The 15498-nt window shown below is 40.1% G+C and overlaps 1 protein-coding gene across 9 annotated transcripts in view; it reads right to left on the bottom strand.

The window, feature by feature from the left end:
- Positions 1-15498, bottom strand: part of LOC122399923 (14-3-3 protein zeta) — a 42121-nt gene that overhangs the window by 4146 nt on the left and 22477 nt on the right. For 4 of the 9 annotated variants that reach the window (XM_043401042.1, XM_043401050.1, XM_043401025.1 and 1 more), the window contains 2 exons: positions 4816-5123; positions 727-850 (listed from right to left, as the gene is read on the bottom strand). In XM_043401042.1, the coding sequence (XP_043256977.1) occupies positions 727-850; positions 4816-5115 (424 nt within the window). In that variant the 5' untranslated portion in view covers positions 5116-5123. Of the gene's footprint in view, positions 1-726; positions 851-4815; positions 5124-13052; positions 13235-14042; positions 14067-14198; positions 14323-14581; positions 14606-15498 lie in introns of those variants that run through there. The other 5 variants (XM_043401077.1, XM_043401058.1, XM_043401067.1 and 2 more) reach the window with 5 other exon arrangements.

Raw genomic sequence — 15498 nt, 5'->3', positions numbered from 1 at the left:
ACTTTGACATTGTTCAAAATGACTAGCATATGAGAACAATGTAATATTCTGTTGATTCTCTGAGCAAGTTAAATGATTTTTCTCTTCACAGACTGTTGCATGTACTGAGAAACTAAATATTTTATTAACTTTTGTGTGAATACCTCACCATACCAGTTAAAAGCGTTATAGCGATGAAACCCCGAAAATGCAGTTTTTATTATTCTATTATTATTATTTGGATGGTTATTATTGTAAAATTTGGACACGATATCAACGATACATTTCTCAACAAGAGAACAAGAGTTTTAGTATAGAAACGATCCTAGGTTTGACCATGGATTGTATACCGTGCCACGTGTTACGGAATTCTTTAAATCCATCCAAATCTAACAATATGCCAGGGGCACTCTAAGTCGAACATCTGCCGTTGCAGCTGTGCTGCTTCTTTCACAAGGTGGCGGGTGCACAGGTATGGCGGCGTATTGTGCACCTTTAACGAAGAAAGAAGCGCGTCGACCTACCTCGTGGCAAATACTTTGGGACTAGAAACGTGTCCCTTTCCAAAGACACGGACAAACCGTACCTACGCGTGTGAACGAGGGAGTGGCGTCTTTGGACGTACTACCAGTGCTTTTCGAGTCGATAATATATGGATCTCGATCGAATTGAGAAAGCAAATGTCATGATTAACTAGAATAAGGAAGTTGGAGTTAACGCTTGATCACGCTGCTGCAACGTACGTACCGTTTCTTGTTTCTCCTGTGGCGACTTCTGCGAGATACCTGTAGTAGTCGCCCTTCATCTTGAGGTAGAATACTTTACTCTCGGCATTGCTAGCCTTGGGGATCAGGTACTTATCGAGGAGTCCCTACAACAACAACCGGCATAATTAGTCGTATACACGTACAGTTCATTTATAAACGCAAGTTAAAAACATAAATATAGTTCACGTTTTAACATGAACAGGTCTGGGTAGTGTGGGACAATCTTAAAATACAAGTTACCTTAACATAAATATAAGTTAAAGAATTAAATAAAGAATGACCTACATTTTTTAGTTTAACTCGAATTACTTTTACCATTGGGACAAAATTATACAGGGTGTTCAGAACAACCCTGGGAAAAATTTTAATAGGAGATTCTAGAGGTCAAAATAAAACGAAAATCAAGAATACCAATTTGTTGATGGAGGGTTCATTAAAAAGTTATTAATGTTTAATGTTCCGCCCGTAATGAATTTTTTTCTCGAAAACGCGCACGATTTTGGGGGTATGTCTATTCACCAAAAATGATTGTAATTAACTCCCCTAGCTAAGAATAATTTTTTTAGAACGATTTGAAATTTTTTGATTTCGCTGAAAATTTCACACCTTCTCGAATTTTTTTCTAGAAAATGGATAGGATTTCGGGGGTAGGTCTATTTACAAAAAATGATTGTAATTAACTCTCCTAGCTAAGAATAATTTTTTTAGAACGATTTGAAATTTTTTGATTTCGCTGAAAATTTCACACCTTCTCGAATTTTTTTCTAGAAAATGGATAGGATTTCGGGGGTAGGTCTATTTACAAAAAATGATTGTAATTAACTCTCCTAGCTAAGAATAATTTTTTTAGAACGATTTGAAATTTTTTAATTTCGCTGAAAATTTCACACCTTCTCGAATTTTTTTCTAGAAAGTGGATAGGATTTCGGGGGTATGTCTACTGACCAAAAATGATTGTAATTAACTCTCCTAGCTAAGAATAATTTTTTTAGAACGATTTGAAATTTTTTAATTTCGCTGAAAATTTCACACCTTCTCGAATTTTTTTCTCGAAAATGCGCAAGATTTCGGGGGTATGTCTATTCACCAAAAATGATTCTAATTAACTCCCCTAGCTAAGAATAATTTTTTTAGAACGATTTGAAATTTTTTAATTTCGCTGAAAATTTCACACCTTCTCGAATTTTTTTCTCGAAAATGCGCAAGATTTCGGGGGTATGTCTATTCACCAAAAATGATTCTAATTAACTCCCCTAGCTAAGAATAATTTTTTTAGAACGATTTGAAATTTTTTAATTTCGCTGAAAATTTCACACCTTCTCGAATTTTTTTCTCGAAAATGCGCAAGATTTCAGGGGTATGTCTATTCACCAAAAATAATTCTAATTAACTCTCCTAGCAAAGAATAATTTTTCCAGAATGATTTGAAATTTTTGAATTTAATTGTTAATAACTTTTTAACGAAGCCTCCATCAACAAATTGGTATTCTTGATTTTCGTGTTATTTTGGCCTCTAGAATCTCCAATTAAAATTTTTCTCAGGGGTGGCTGAACACCTTGTATAACAGGATATTGGTGAACATTGAAAAGTAAATTTCAACAGAAATAATCTTGATTTTAGAATAGCAATGTTTATTCTGAAACGACACGAACTGAACATTCCAATTCCGAAGATTTCAGAACATTTTACGTCTACGAATAACGTCAATCCATTTAGGGTCACAAAATACGGCTGTTTCTGACAGCAAAGGTACGCACAACTACTCGAACAGGCGTGTCGTTTCCTCTTCCATTTCCCGTCTACTAGCGAATATTTGTAACATTTGTTTCCTCTCGTCGAGCACCGGTGCAAACAGCTCTTCAAAACGATGCCTTTCAAGTTGTCGCAAAATTATTATACACAGTGTTCGTCTTTGTTATAGAAATTAAAAAAAACGTTAAACTTTAAGTCGATTTTATTCGAAATCCAAGACTCAAATATGAAGTGTATAAATCAAACTATACTAAAGTCAAATGACGACGGCTCTCGGGTTACTGATGAGTCATCAAAGCAGAAAAGTAAAATATTTACATTTCTTACTGCGTCTTTCTAAGACTGGCTTGATAATCGAATTCATGAGATTCTTACGGCGAAAATGTTATCGAGCGTGAGCACGTACGATCGATTACGAGTTACACAATAGTTATCACGTTTTGAAACACTTTATGCAAGTAGAGCAATTTAGAATAATTTAGTGTGTTTAAAATTTATAGTTTGTGGTCCCTTTACCACGCTCGCTGGATGACGAGAAAAGATCTCGTAAGACGAGCTACGTAGAGGAACCCCGTAATTGATACGCGTGAAATTCAAACCAGAGGGATGATCCCCGCCTTCTAGCTCTTGAAATAAGCGAACGCGACAAAGATGATGTGTTGTAGTAAAACGATCTCATCGCCGAAAGCCAGGTATTGCGAACGGGGTCTCAACGGCTAAAACATCTCGTTTTTCATTTTTATTCGTCGTGTCTCTTCCTAAAAAAAAAAAGTATCGATCCTACAGTTTATTCAATTAAATATCGAACAATGGAACCCGCTACCTTCGATCGAATATTTACGAACAATAAATTTTCAACATTGGAAAAATAATAATTAACTGTAAAATATATATTTCTGTTGTAACAGTGAACGTTACAATTCTGAAAACACGTACAAAAATGAAGTACGCTTGCGAAGACCCGAATGGAAATTAGAGACCGATGGAACAGCGAACAATGGCGCAACAAAGAGTTTTTCGACCGTGGATAATTATGAAACATTTTGTTGAATTGGAACGAGCCCAAAAACGACGACTCGCGGAAGCGAAACGCGCCACGAAGATTCCACGCACAACGGCACATCTGGATATAATTGCAACGCAATTAGAAAACAGGTTTCAAAGACGCAAGATAAAGAGTTCGTTCGACCTTACTCGGTGCAGCAGGAAAGCCGTTCTGCCTTGAACCGTCGGTCAACGAGACCAACTAGGGTCCACGCGCTTCTATTCGCCGGAACGAACGCGAGAATACAAAATACCGTGCGCGTGCGTTGAGAATTTTACACGGAACACGCACGCGAGATACCGAGGTAATTGTCCACCAAGCGCCTCGAGAGACGAACGGACGAACGTAAACGGAATGTAGAATAGCGTCGAGAACCCGTGGATTCTTTTCTTTACGTATCGCTCTCGATCGATCCATTGCAATGCAATTGAGAGGTTTACGACAACAAGGAGGCAGCATCGCTTTTGACATATTTTCTTTTTACGCAGCAATGCTTGGACAGCTGCGAGTCATTTTCGATCGAATAAGTGAACGATAGCCATCCCCCCTCCCCCCTTGACAAGCCACCGAAGCTCGAGACGTTAAGCGGACCGTGCAGCGTAACCCGATCCGGGCTCAAATGTCCACCAGACAATACATATATTCCTGCGACTCCGTGGAACAACCTCTTAAAATAGCAAAACGTTCGAAAATCTCGAAGATGTCAATAAACCATCTACGAGTGTATTCTGATTTTGAACAAAGTATTTAGAAATCTAAAATCGAAGAGCTCGTCGTTCTTCGCCGGACGTAATATCCGACGACATTCGCAACAAGCCATTTATTATCAGGGTCAAGATTAAAAACAGTTTGCAATTTAGACACAAAAAACGCGGAGCAAAATAAGCTCTTAAAGTTTCTGACACCTGTTGCCATATACCCTATTAACCTTCCGAGTGCAACAACCGTACTATGTAACAATCCACCAAACCTTCGTTGGTTCTCGACACATAACCGTATAGTTTTACGTTCATGAATCAAATTTTACCGCCACTTTTTCTATTAGGTAACCTCAAACGTACAGGTTATTACGAAAGTGGCCCAAAGTCGTGTATCTTCCGTTTCGAGATTTGAAGGTTAGGTTCGACCATAGAAAACAGTTTTCCATCGCAGCACCAAAAATACTAGGGTTCGTAGGGGCCAAAGAGGAAGCGTAGGAGAGCAAGAATTCCGAGAAGGACGCGCGGAAGAAAGGTGAAGGCGATCAACGGATCGGAAGAAGGAGTTCTTACCAACACGTCGTAACAGATCTCGCGCAGCTCCTTCTCCACCTTTTCCCGGTATTCCTTGGCCATCTGCTGCTTACGTTCTGAACCCTCCGTCTTTTGCTCGATGGAGGAGATTACTCGCCACGAGCTACGTCTCGCCCCGACAACATTCTTGTACGCTACCGACAGTAGATTCCTCTCCTCGTTCGACAACTCTACTCCTGTCTCGGTAACCGCCTTCATGGCGGCTGCCATGTCGTCGTACCTTTCCGCCTGCTCGGCAAGCTTCGCGCGTTGTACCAATTCCTCCTTGTCCACGGACATTGTGTCGTCTGAAAAAAAACAAAATCACGAAACCACTGAGTACAGAATATTTCATTTATAATACATTCTTTCATATAATCCCGATCAACTATCTGTCAATCCCTTGCCTTAGAATATCGAGCAGGAAACATCGAATTTATAGAAGGAACAACGGATAAGATAAAACATCTAACAAGAGGACCAATGCCAACGCCATCTACTTCGATTTTAACGAACTTTTAAAGCAATCCTACGAAATTACTAGAAACGTCACTGATTTGTCCGTTGTATTTTTATTTATTTCATAATGAAGGCCATACTATTCGAAAACTGAGTCAATTTCCTACGTTCCTTCTGTGACTAAGATTATTGTTGTTTAAATTGAACGTTTTGCGGTATATTTTCTCGGTAACTGTGCTATCGCGTCGGTTTCGCGTCGCAGTTACATTCGAAGAAATTCAAAACCGCCGTCAATTACTGGTGACAAAACAGGACGGTACGAGAGACTCGAGACGAGTGACGCGGATGGTCGTTTGTATCGTGTATGTGTAGAATGGCGGCGTAAACGGAGCACAGCACAATGCCCAACGCTCGCGGCTTCAATGTCGCCAAGTATGTACCTTTTGTCGTCCGTGTCCGGTAGTCGCGCACACACGCGAATCGTACGTGAGAATAGATCGGCACAGACGCGTTTAGAACAAGATGACGTACGCTGTCGGTCGTGCAGAACGCAGTCTGGCCTCTTTATAGACGGGTCATGCAACGTAACGATTTTTCGTCTAATAATTTGTACAATTCGTCCAAAGGTTTAACGCTTAGGATACAATACCCTCGTACAATAGTATTATGATCGTACAATCTCTTACAAATTCGAGTATTTAAGAACACGTGATTAAAATATTATTGGAAAAAAAGAACAACAAAGTTACAAAATATTTACGAAAGCGTTGTCAGATTGCTCAAGCTTGCCTTCCGGCATATTTGAATGCGATTGCCTCGAAACCGTTTTCTTTGAATTAGCTGCCAAGATTTCTAAATGAACATGTTGACTTTAAATTATTAGAAGAAGCATATAATTATATTCAGCATACCGCTTTCACTGAATCTTCAGATATATGACTCATAGTATAGCTAAAATTATTGTTAAAACGTGACGAATTTGTCTCGGCCATGTTAGAAGCATTTACCTGGCAGGAAAGTTGGGACATTGTCAACGCGACGACCCTGGCCGCAAAGAAATTCCAAAAAGGAATCGCAGCGTTTCAATTTTAAAAGACTCTACGACCTACGTTACACACCCACGCAGCACACGGTGTGACAAACGAGCAATTCTCCCGTTCTTTCTTCAACACGAATTATTACGAAAAGGCACACGTGCCAACAATGTGTGCTGATGAGCAAAATTTTATCACCAAATAGCAAACAGTCATCGAAACTTAAAATTTTGACGTGTCCGTTTCGAAATATTTCATCGTACGACTGGAATTTTAATTTACGTTTAACGAGTGACTAATCCACGCGATGTTATCCGTACACGAATGAACCGAACCTAGATGAACGAGCAGAGTTAATTAACGTCGCTCCCACTCAACGCGCGAGAACGTTCAATTTCGTTTCGAACTCCTTCGTTCGTTTCTTCTCCCGAATGTACGCACACACCTGGCCGTGGGAACTCGGTTGGAACCATAAAAGCGAGATTGAAAAACAAGAAAGCCATTTAGACGTAACGAAACGAATACGAGAGTGGAGTAACGTTTCCGGTCAATTACCGAACGCAGCGAGCGCCACCTTGCTGCGTAGCTAACCACCTGACGCAATAATGATCGCGAAGCGAAACAAGCACCATTGACCACCGATGGGACTGGCACGATATTGACGATATATTCCGAGCAATTCGATGCCGAAGTACCCACTTGAAACGTTCGTTACTATCGTAGCCAAATGGCTACACTAATACTCGTATTAGAACACTTGTCAATCGTTAGACTACTGTAACTCCGTGAAAAGAGGTTGCACATGAAAAGATTACATCGAACTTCGTGTCATATTTTACTGATTCTCCAAACCAATTTAATCTCGTCTTCTCTCCTAATTAAGAATAACGTGTTAAAATTACTACTTATAGAATATATAAAATTTAATGTTCTGAAAAACTAAGATTTGAGGTTATACCGAGACACTTTTGAGGTTATACCGAGTTTAACAAAATTAACAAAAGCGCCCTAGAGTTTTAGGCGTAGAATTCTTTAAAGATATTAAAGAATTATTCCCATCACTGCGGATTCTTTTGTCCAAGCGTTTCGTTTATCCACGAGCGATCAACTCTCCGAGCCGGAATCGATCGTTTTACTTTCGAACGCGTGCATCCTCGACGGAGGCTCGATAAAGGGCAGCGGCGCGGCGCCTCCTGCGATTACCAGCTATAGCATCGACCTAATAAACATGTCGCTAGCCTAACTCGCGTCTCCCGAACGCGTTGACAGGTTGTCGAACCCGCCTGCGCTTGAAGGTCTCTCGACGCAAAGATTCAGAAATAATTATTCGATTTTATCGACGTCTACCATTGAGTGCGTGTAACGCTACAAAATATTTCTACCTTTCACATTGTAATTTTGAGGTTAAAGAATGAATTTTAACTTTGTATCCGGAGATACAAATGTATGCGTTTTGCAACTTTCATTTTGTTGACACTCCCTATTCATGAAAGGTCTGCTTAAATTCTCGCGTTGCAAAGAGTTACATTTCAGTTAGTTTACAAAGGTTAACCCCCTCTGATGCATAAACGTGCCCGATCGTGTGCCTAATGTAGACGATCCCAGTAAAGTTCAACGAGGCAATTTAGGGGATTTGCGAATGTTCTCTCATCGAAGTAACAGAGACGAACAAAATTTTAATCTTGAACAGAGTTCTATTCTAATGGAACTTTCCTAGTGTCTTCTAGTTCATAGGGAATTTTATGCCATCGGGACGACGAGAAAGAAAAATATCACCGATGATTAATACTCGCGGCGGGTATGATAATCGGTGGACGCGACGCGCATGAACGGAGACGATTGTCGACGCAACGATCTCTCTAGCGTGGGTATAATCGTATGGCAACGATGAGTCATTGCATCGGACTGCATTACGACGGCAAAATGTAGGCAACAGCGTCGCGGGCGTCGTGACCGCTAAATGCTTTATTCGGCGATCTTGTTCGCGAGACGAAGATTAGCAGAATTCTTATCCACGTACAAATTTCAATTACAAAATGAAACGTAAAAGATCGTGTCGCTAATATATAGGTGGCGTGGCAGTCAAAGTATGAAAGGGAGGTATTAATTTTTCTTTTTTTAGGTCAGAACAATCGATTATTTTTCTAACGAGTATACAGTATCCAGAACACGCAGATTAATTATTATAAAAAAATTTGAAATACGAAGGATGTAAAAGAGATTCAAAGTAGGTTGTGCACGGGTGGAAAATGACCTGAAACGAGTCTTTAAACGAGTTTCCCTCGAAACAGTGTTTTAGAAAATGGCTTCCGAGATATTGGATAAAGTAATTGATCAATTGACTTGAAATTTTATATAGATGTTCTATAAACACCCCTCCATAGCACGAACCAAGGCTTATAAAAATATCTGACATAGTTTTTCTACAAAAATAAATTTAAGTTGCAAAATGTCTTGAAAATCGATATTTGATACGTTACAACGTAGCCATTTTAATATATTCTCTGTTTTAATGACTCCGGGCACGAAAAAAGGGTCAAAATCTTCTAGAGATCACTTCCTCAAAAGTTTAATTTTATAATGTTCTTATTTGTTAAAATTGTGAGTTAATTGTATCATACTTCGAGGTATCGTATCTTTTGCCATGTCATAGTATTAATAATGTCGCTCAAACACGTGTTTCTATCTTGCTTCACAAACAAAATTCTCATGAGTGTTTTCCTCTGTTCGAATGAAACCAAAGATTGGAAAGAATCATCTTATCGCAATACCTGATACGATGTACAATCACTGCTCTAACAATTATCTAATCGAATACACAACAAATTACGTTGCATTTCTTTGCTTTATACAATGTTGAATTTTACTTTGGCGGTTCACAGTATGTGCATGTATAATTGGTGGATGAAAAGGTTATTTAAAATTACGCTTTTCAAGACACACTTAAAAATCATCGGAATTGGTAAGGAGAGATTAAAAAAACAACTCGAGCCAACTAATTAAAATTGAGAGAAGTCACTGAACTGTAGCGAGTAGCTATTGTTTTAGACACGAGAATTTACATGGAAGGGGACACATAGATGGCGTCTAGAATTTATCGTAAGTGTCTCCCCCGAGCATCTGTGTCCTTTCAAGCTCTGGTGGGAATCACGTTTAATTAGAAAGAATCCGTGGAATCGGCCTGGCTAGTTTTTTTACCCCACAGGCGTATCGTGATTCTTCTGCGGTGAGTCACGAGCACTCCGGGGACGGTGGATACGTAAGTGTGTACGCGCACGCGCGGACACGGGAAGTGCGCGACCGCGACCGCGGGTCTTTCTCGCTGAACCAAATAATTGTGCTCAAGGATGAAACGCAACTACACCGGAAGCTACGATACACGCTGTCACCTTACACGACGCTGTACGGGGACGAGTAACGTTTCATTCAACTCTCTATCCCGCGTTGTACTACTCTCTCGTATCGATTCGGAATTCTTTCGACCGAAGATATACGCTCGCGCGAATAGCGTGCAAGTCACGGTGTTCGACGTTGCTCAACGAGATCTGCGTTCCGTGCAGCGCCAACAGTTGGCTCGCTCTCGGAATGTGTCTGCCATTGGCCGGGCGCCGGCACAATGAAACAACATATCCAATATATCGTAATATTCAAGGTGGTCAGTTATCCGACCACCGTCTACAATACCGTAACAATAATTTGTACAATAAACATATCAATACAGATACAATTTCAAAAACAAGTTTCAGAAAATTGAAAGAATTTTTTCTTCCTCGTTAGTATCGAAGAATAATGTTGATACGATTTATAAAAATAGAAGACGATCATCTAACATTTCGTTCGTGTCGTGTTTTTCTAACGTTTCGCCCCACTGTGCGCCCATTGACTAATATGCACCACCCACGGAGATACCAATATGCTAACGTAAAATATTGCGTCACTTCTTACTAGAACTGTATAAATTCCGAGTTAGTATTTGAGACTCAGACATTTGAACAAGTTCGATGATCATCTAGCCGTAAACGATATCGATTACTTCATCTCTGACGACTCTCTACATGTGCACATTGAGGCACTGAGTCGTTTTCTGTGAAAGAGAATTTTCTATGAATATTTTCTAAAGGTTGACCAATACAGGGGAATTCGAGTAAGTAGGCCAGGCCGTAATTCTGTTCTAAGTAAAGATAGATGAAAAATGTAAAGGTAAATTTTGTGTGGTTTGACGACCTCTATTATCCTATGATACGATATTTCTCTAAGCATATCGATGCATTTTTAATAGAACCATCTAGATTTTTTTTTCTTTCGAAATATTACAAGTACTCAATATTTTCTTAGACGTAAAGAATAATGCTTGATATTGTCAGAGTTAATTGGCATAAGTATCACACGTGGCGTACAGGAAACCATCATCTTAAAAGGAATACAATCAGTCAAGACATAGCATTAATGCGTGATGTGAGACTCTCAATGCTTGTCAGGTTAGCCTATATGAACAATTGTTATTAACACTGAAATATCTAACTTTTCTTTTAATTAAAACAGAGCTACTCTAAATATTTAATTTTGAAACTCGCAAGGGAGAGATTTTATTCGAACATTTTACATTTTTAGCAGTGTTAAATTAATGTTATGAGAGATGGGTGCCAAATATGAACGGAATTTGAGCGGAATCAGTGACCCGAATGTTGCACGATGAGCTTCCAAGTGTAAGGGATTCCCTGAAACTCGAGCACTTCCGAAAAACGATCTACCCCTGCGGATATTAAACTACCAGAGTAAACGTAGACTAGAACCGCGTTGTTTACAGAGGATCCCGTGACCGGAAGAAACAGGAATTAAACATTGATATGAACCAGGGGTTTCTGAACTCTTTTAAACGGATCACCCTCCCCGAACAAATTGAATTTATTTACGTATTACAATTGAAATAGAGCAATTCTTTCGAACAGTCAAATATTAATTTGTTCGTTGTAAAAAATATCGTTCCAGTGCAAATGGAGGGAACTCCAAGGTAACTTATGATTCCGTTACGTGAAACGGAACGGAAGCAACGAACGATTCATTAATTTTTCGTGGCAAGTAGTAGTAACCTACTATCGCGTATGTCGAATCAACTTCTGACGCGGCGAATTTCTAAAATTATCTCGGTTGTACAGCCATTGAGGGGGGGTCGTGCGTCATTGCATCGTTAGAGCAACAACGGCGATATAAAGTTTTTAATAGTGGCGAAGAGGTGGAACGTGATAAAAAATGGTATCGTTTCACGGAACGTATCAGTATACATTTTAGCCCTAGACGGCATTATAGCTATCGATCGCTGGAATTCCGCGATAGATCGCGAACATACAGAGGTTAAAATGTACGAACGGAGTCTATAATTTCCCGTCGCGTCCAAAGACCAACTTTAAAAGCTGGAACACGATCGATATCGGTGCCGTACATGTGTTCTCGTTATTAATTCTACCGAGTTGCGTATTGCGCTACTTAACCCGCAATGTACCAAGTATTCTGTGTTGAAGACATTCGGAAAACTGTTCTTTCATCGGCGTAAATATTTATTCGAATATCACGAAGACAAGATCTGGACAAAGCGAGGTATAATTTTTTCTGGTAACCTGTACTTGATTTTTGTAATTTTAATGGGAGATTATAGAGACTAAAATAAGACGAAAATCAAGAATATCAATTTGTTGGTGGAGGCTTTGTTAAAAAGTTATTAACGTTTAAAGTTCTGCCCTTACTGAATTTTTTTCTCGAAAATGCGTAGAATTTCGAGGGTATGTCTATTCACCAAAAATGATTGCAATCGACCCCCACAATTGAAAATAATTTTTCCAAAACGATTCGAAATTTTTTTTCCCGTCTAAAAATTTCACACCTTCTCGAATTTTTTTCTAGAAAGTGGGTAGGATTTCGGGAGTAGGTCTAATGACCGAAAATTATTGTAATTGACCTCTGCAACTGAAAATAATTTTTTCAGAACGATTTGAAATTTCTTAATGTTGTCGAAAAATTTGTCTACTCCTCGAATTTTTTTCTCGAAAATGCGTAGGATTTCGGAGGTATGCCTATTCACCAAAAATGGTTGTAATTGACCTCTGCAACGGAAAATAATTTTTTCAGAACGATTTGAAATTTTTTAATTTTGTCGAAAAATTTGTCTAGATACACGAATTTTTTTCTCGAAAATGCGTAGGATTTCGAGGGTATGTGTAATGACTAAAAATGATTGGAATTGACTCCCGCAACCGAAAATAATTTTTCCAAAACGATTTGAAATTTTTTAGTTTTGTCGAAAAATTTGTCTACATACTCGAATTTTTTTCTCGAAAATACGTAGGATTTCGGGGATATGCCTATTCACCAAAAATGGTTGTAATTGACCTCTGCAACTGAAAATAATTTTTGCAGAACGATTTGAAATTTTTTAATTTTGTCGAAAAATTTGTCTACCTACTCGAATTTTTTTCTCGAAAATGCGTAGGATTTCGGGGGTATGTCTATTCACCAAAAATGATTATAACTAACCCCCGCAACCGAAAATAATTTTTCCAGAACGATTTGAAGTTTTTAAATTTAATTGTTAATAACTTTTAACCAAGTCTCCAACAACAAATTGGTGTTCTTGATTTTCGTCTTATTTTGCTCTCTAGAATACCCCATTAAAATTTTTTCCCAGAAATAGCCAAACACCTTGTATACTATACTTGGTTAAATTTTTAAAATTGTTAAAATTTTCAGTACTATTGCTTTCCACAAGTATATTTTTTAATTCCACTAAATAATATGGTTCCTTTTTCTCCAAGAGCTTGAGAACACCTGAAGGTGCACGGATCACAGTTTGTAAAACACTGACACGTTGAAGTTCTGAACCCAAGGTCGAAACGTTTATCATAAATAATATGTTTGTACCGACTCACTTCGTTTTAGTCTTCCAAGCCACTAGCATTGGCTTAATTGTTCTGTATAACAATTTAATTATCACTAACAACAATGTTGCACCGGTGCAAGCAGCGACACCGACGGCCGCGAACGAAAGTAAACGTTATCGTTGGTATCGCGCGCGGTTAGTAATCGCGGCCAAAAAATGGCGTCTTCTAAATAAATTCTACGGTTAAGCGGACACTCGAAGCGCACGGGGCGAGAAAAGAGGTATAATTGCGTTTCATTGTATGCGCTTCCGGTCGATGGCATTCATCACGTTCTCGAGATACACGCAGTACACGCACTTGCTGGCAAGATAAGAGAACGCATACCGAGGAGAAGTATTTCGAAAATATTTATTTGAAACGTAGTAAGTCCTAATATCTTCCGTCGACCTCGAACTATCTTTCCTGTGTACTTCGCGTCAATCAATGCCATTATTAAACTCGATTATTTACTATTGATGAAATTAAATTGCACTTAAACTAACCAAATTTTGTTCTATCATGGCACTTACACTACTTTCTACAAGAACTCTTCATACGTTAATCTAGATAAGCGTTTATGTCACATGTTGGGTGGAAGGCTATCTCGCTATACTCCACACGTAGTTTTTCAACTGAAATGGACACCGTTCGATAAAAATCCGAGCGATCGTAGCCTAGATCGATTGGAATTATCAGGTAGCGGCATAGGCGCCGGCATTGTGCTCGAATCGGTCGCGCGACAGTGACCGAAACGTCGGGTTCGGGTTCGTGTTCGTGTTCGATTCGCCACGAAAGTCCGTTACGTTTCGCGCGTATAACTTACTGTTACGTGACAATTCGGTGCGTAGTAGATTGCACGCGACAACACGATAAACGGAAGGCCAAAGCAGCCAGAGATTCCTTTGCGCGACGAAACCCGGACAGAAATATTAAACCGGTACGTGTATTCGACGTCCTATATTTAATCGCGCGCAATCACCTGGCTTTAGGTTAGCAGAGACTCGGCGACAGTGTTGCCGGATCTACAACGAGAACCGATGAGAAACCCCACGTTGCCAGTGAAATATTTCCGGCGCAGACTTTTCGAGCGGATTGCGAATGGAACGTGACGAGGAGAACTCGGGTTGCCAGCCGATTTGCTTTCCGCGTATACTCCCTCGACTAAACTATCTTTCCCCGCGTCACGAGCGCGTACCGTCGCGCTCGTTTAAAAATACAAAATGATATTTCGTATTTGAGAACGGTTCACGCCACTTTCAATTTCGCACGCGTGCTCCCTCTGCGCACAAACCGTTACGAACCCGAGAATTTTCGACGCGTAAAGATATAGCGAGTCTGACACAGACATCGTATTACAAATACCTATGATTCAACGTCTCCTTAGGAATCTCGAGTTGGACCGCGTGCCAAGTTCATCGACAGACGCACTGTTCACGCACAGAACTGCGAAAAACGTTATCAAGCATAATGTTAATTGCCATTACTCGGGGGGAAATAAAGCGTTTGTAAGGCAAAGACGTCGTAGAGATAGGAAAACGTGACATCACTGTCGATAAAAATACCAATTTTATCAGACGAGACACGTTTTATCTACATTCGTATCGCGTTACGTTACTCGTTTCGATAATACTCGGTTTCTCTGGCGACCGAGGCGTTCGGCGTCAACGTTAATAACTATTTTTTCGCGTACTATCGAGGATCACGGGGAATCGATAACTCGCGAGATACACGCGAAGGAAATGGCGAACGAAAATTACGCGAATCGGTTGCAAATTACTGGCCAGGCATGTGTGCGTCCTCGTTAACTTAATAAAACTTTGTTAAACGTTCGTTTAATCCGTGCAAAGCTCGAAACGTTCGCGGAGGATGGAGTCCGGGAGCTCTCGCTGTCAAGCCGAAGGTCGAGCGTGGAATTTGTCGAAAGGAAGATACCGTCTCGTACGTTCGTCGGTAATAAATTTGAGGTTATGGTCGGGCAATTCGTAGCCGTGACTCGGGAGGAAGCCAGATAGAGCGCCACGGCGCTACTTTCACGAAGCGAGAGCGAAATTCCTCGTCTACACACTCTCTCTTGGCCAACACGCCCCGTCCTCGAGGCGTTCGCGAGCGATTCGCGCCGCGCGGATACGTACGAGTACAAGCCGAGGACAAAGAAACCGACGCAACGGATCGCCTCCTTGCTTCCGGCGAAACGAATCGGCGTCATTGCGAACACCGCAACGGGGACTCGGGTTCTTCTACGTCGCAGTACGATGCCGCAGAGATCGATATCGTCGTTC

Source organism: Colletes gigas, unplaced genomic scaffold (genome assembly GCF_013123115.1).
Source record: "Colletes gigas isolate AHSC1104 unplaced genomic scaffold, ASM1312311v1 Colletes_gigas_Sc00002, whole genome shotgun sequence".
Lineage (NCBI taxonomy): Eukaryota > Metazoa > Arthropoda > Insecta > Hymenoptera > Colletidae > Colletes > Colletes gigas.
The sequence above is the reverse complement of the archived record's forward strand: the minus strand, read 5'-3'. Positions and strand labels throughout refer to the sequence as shown.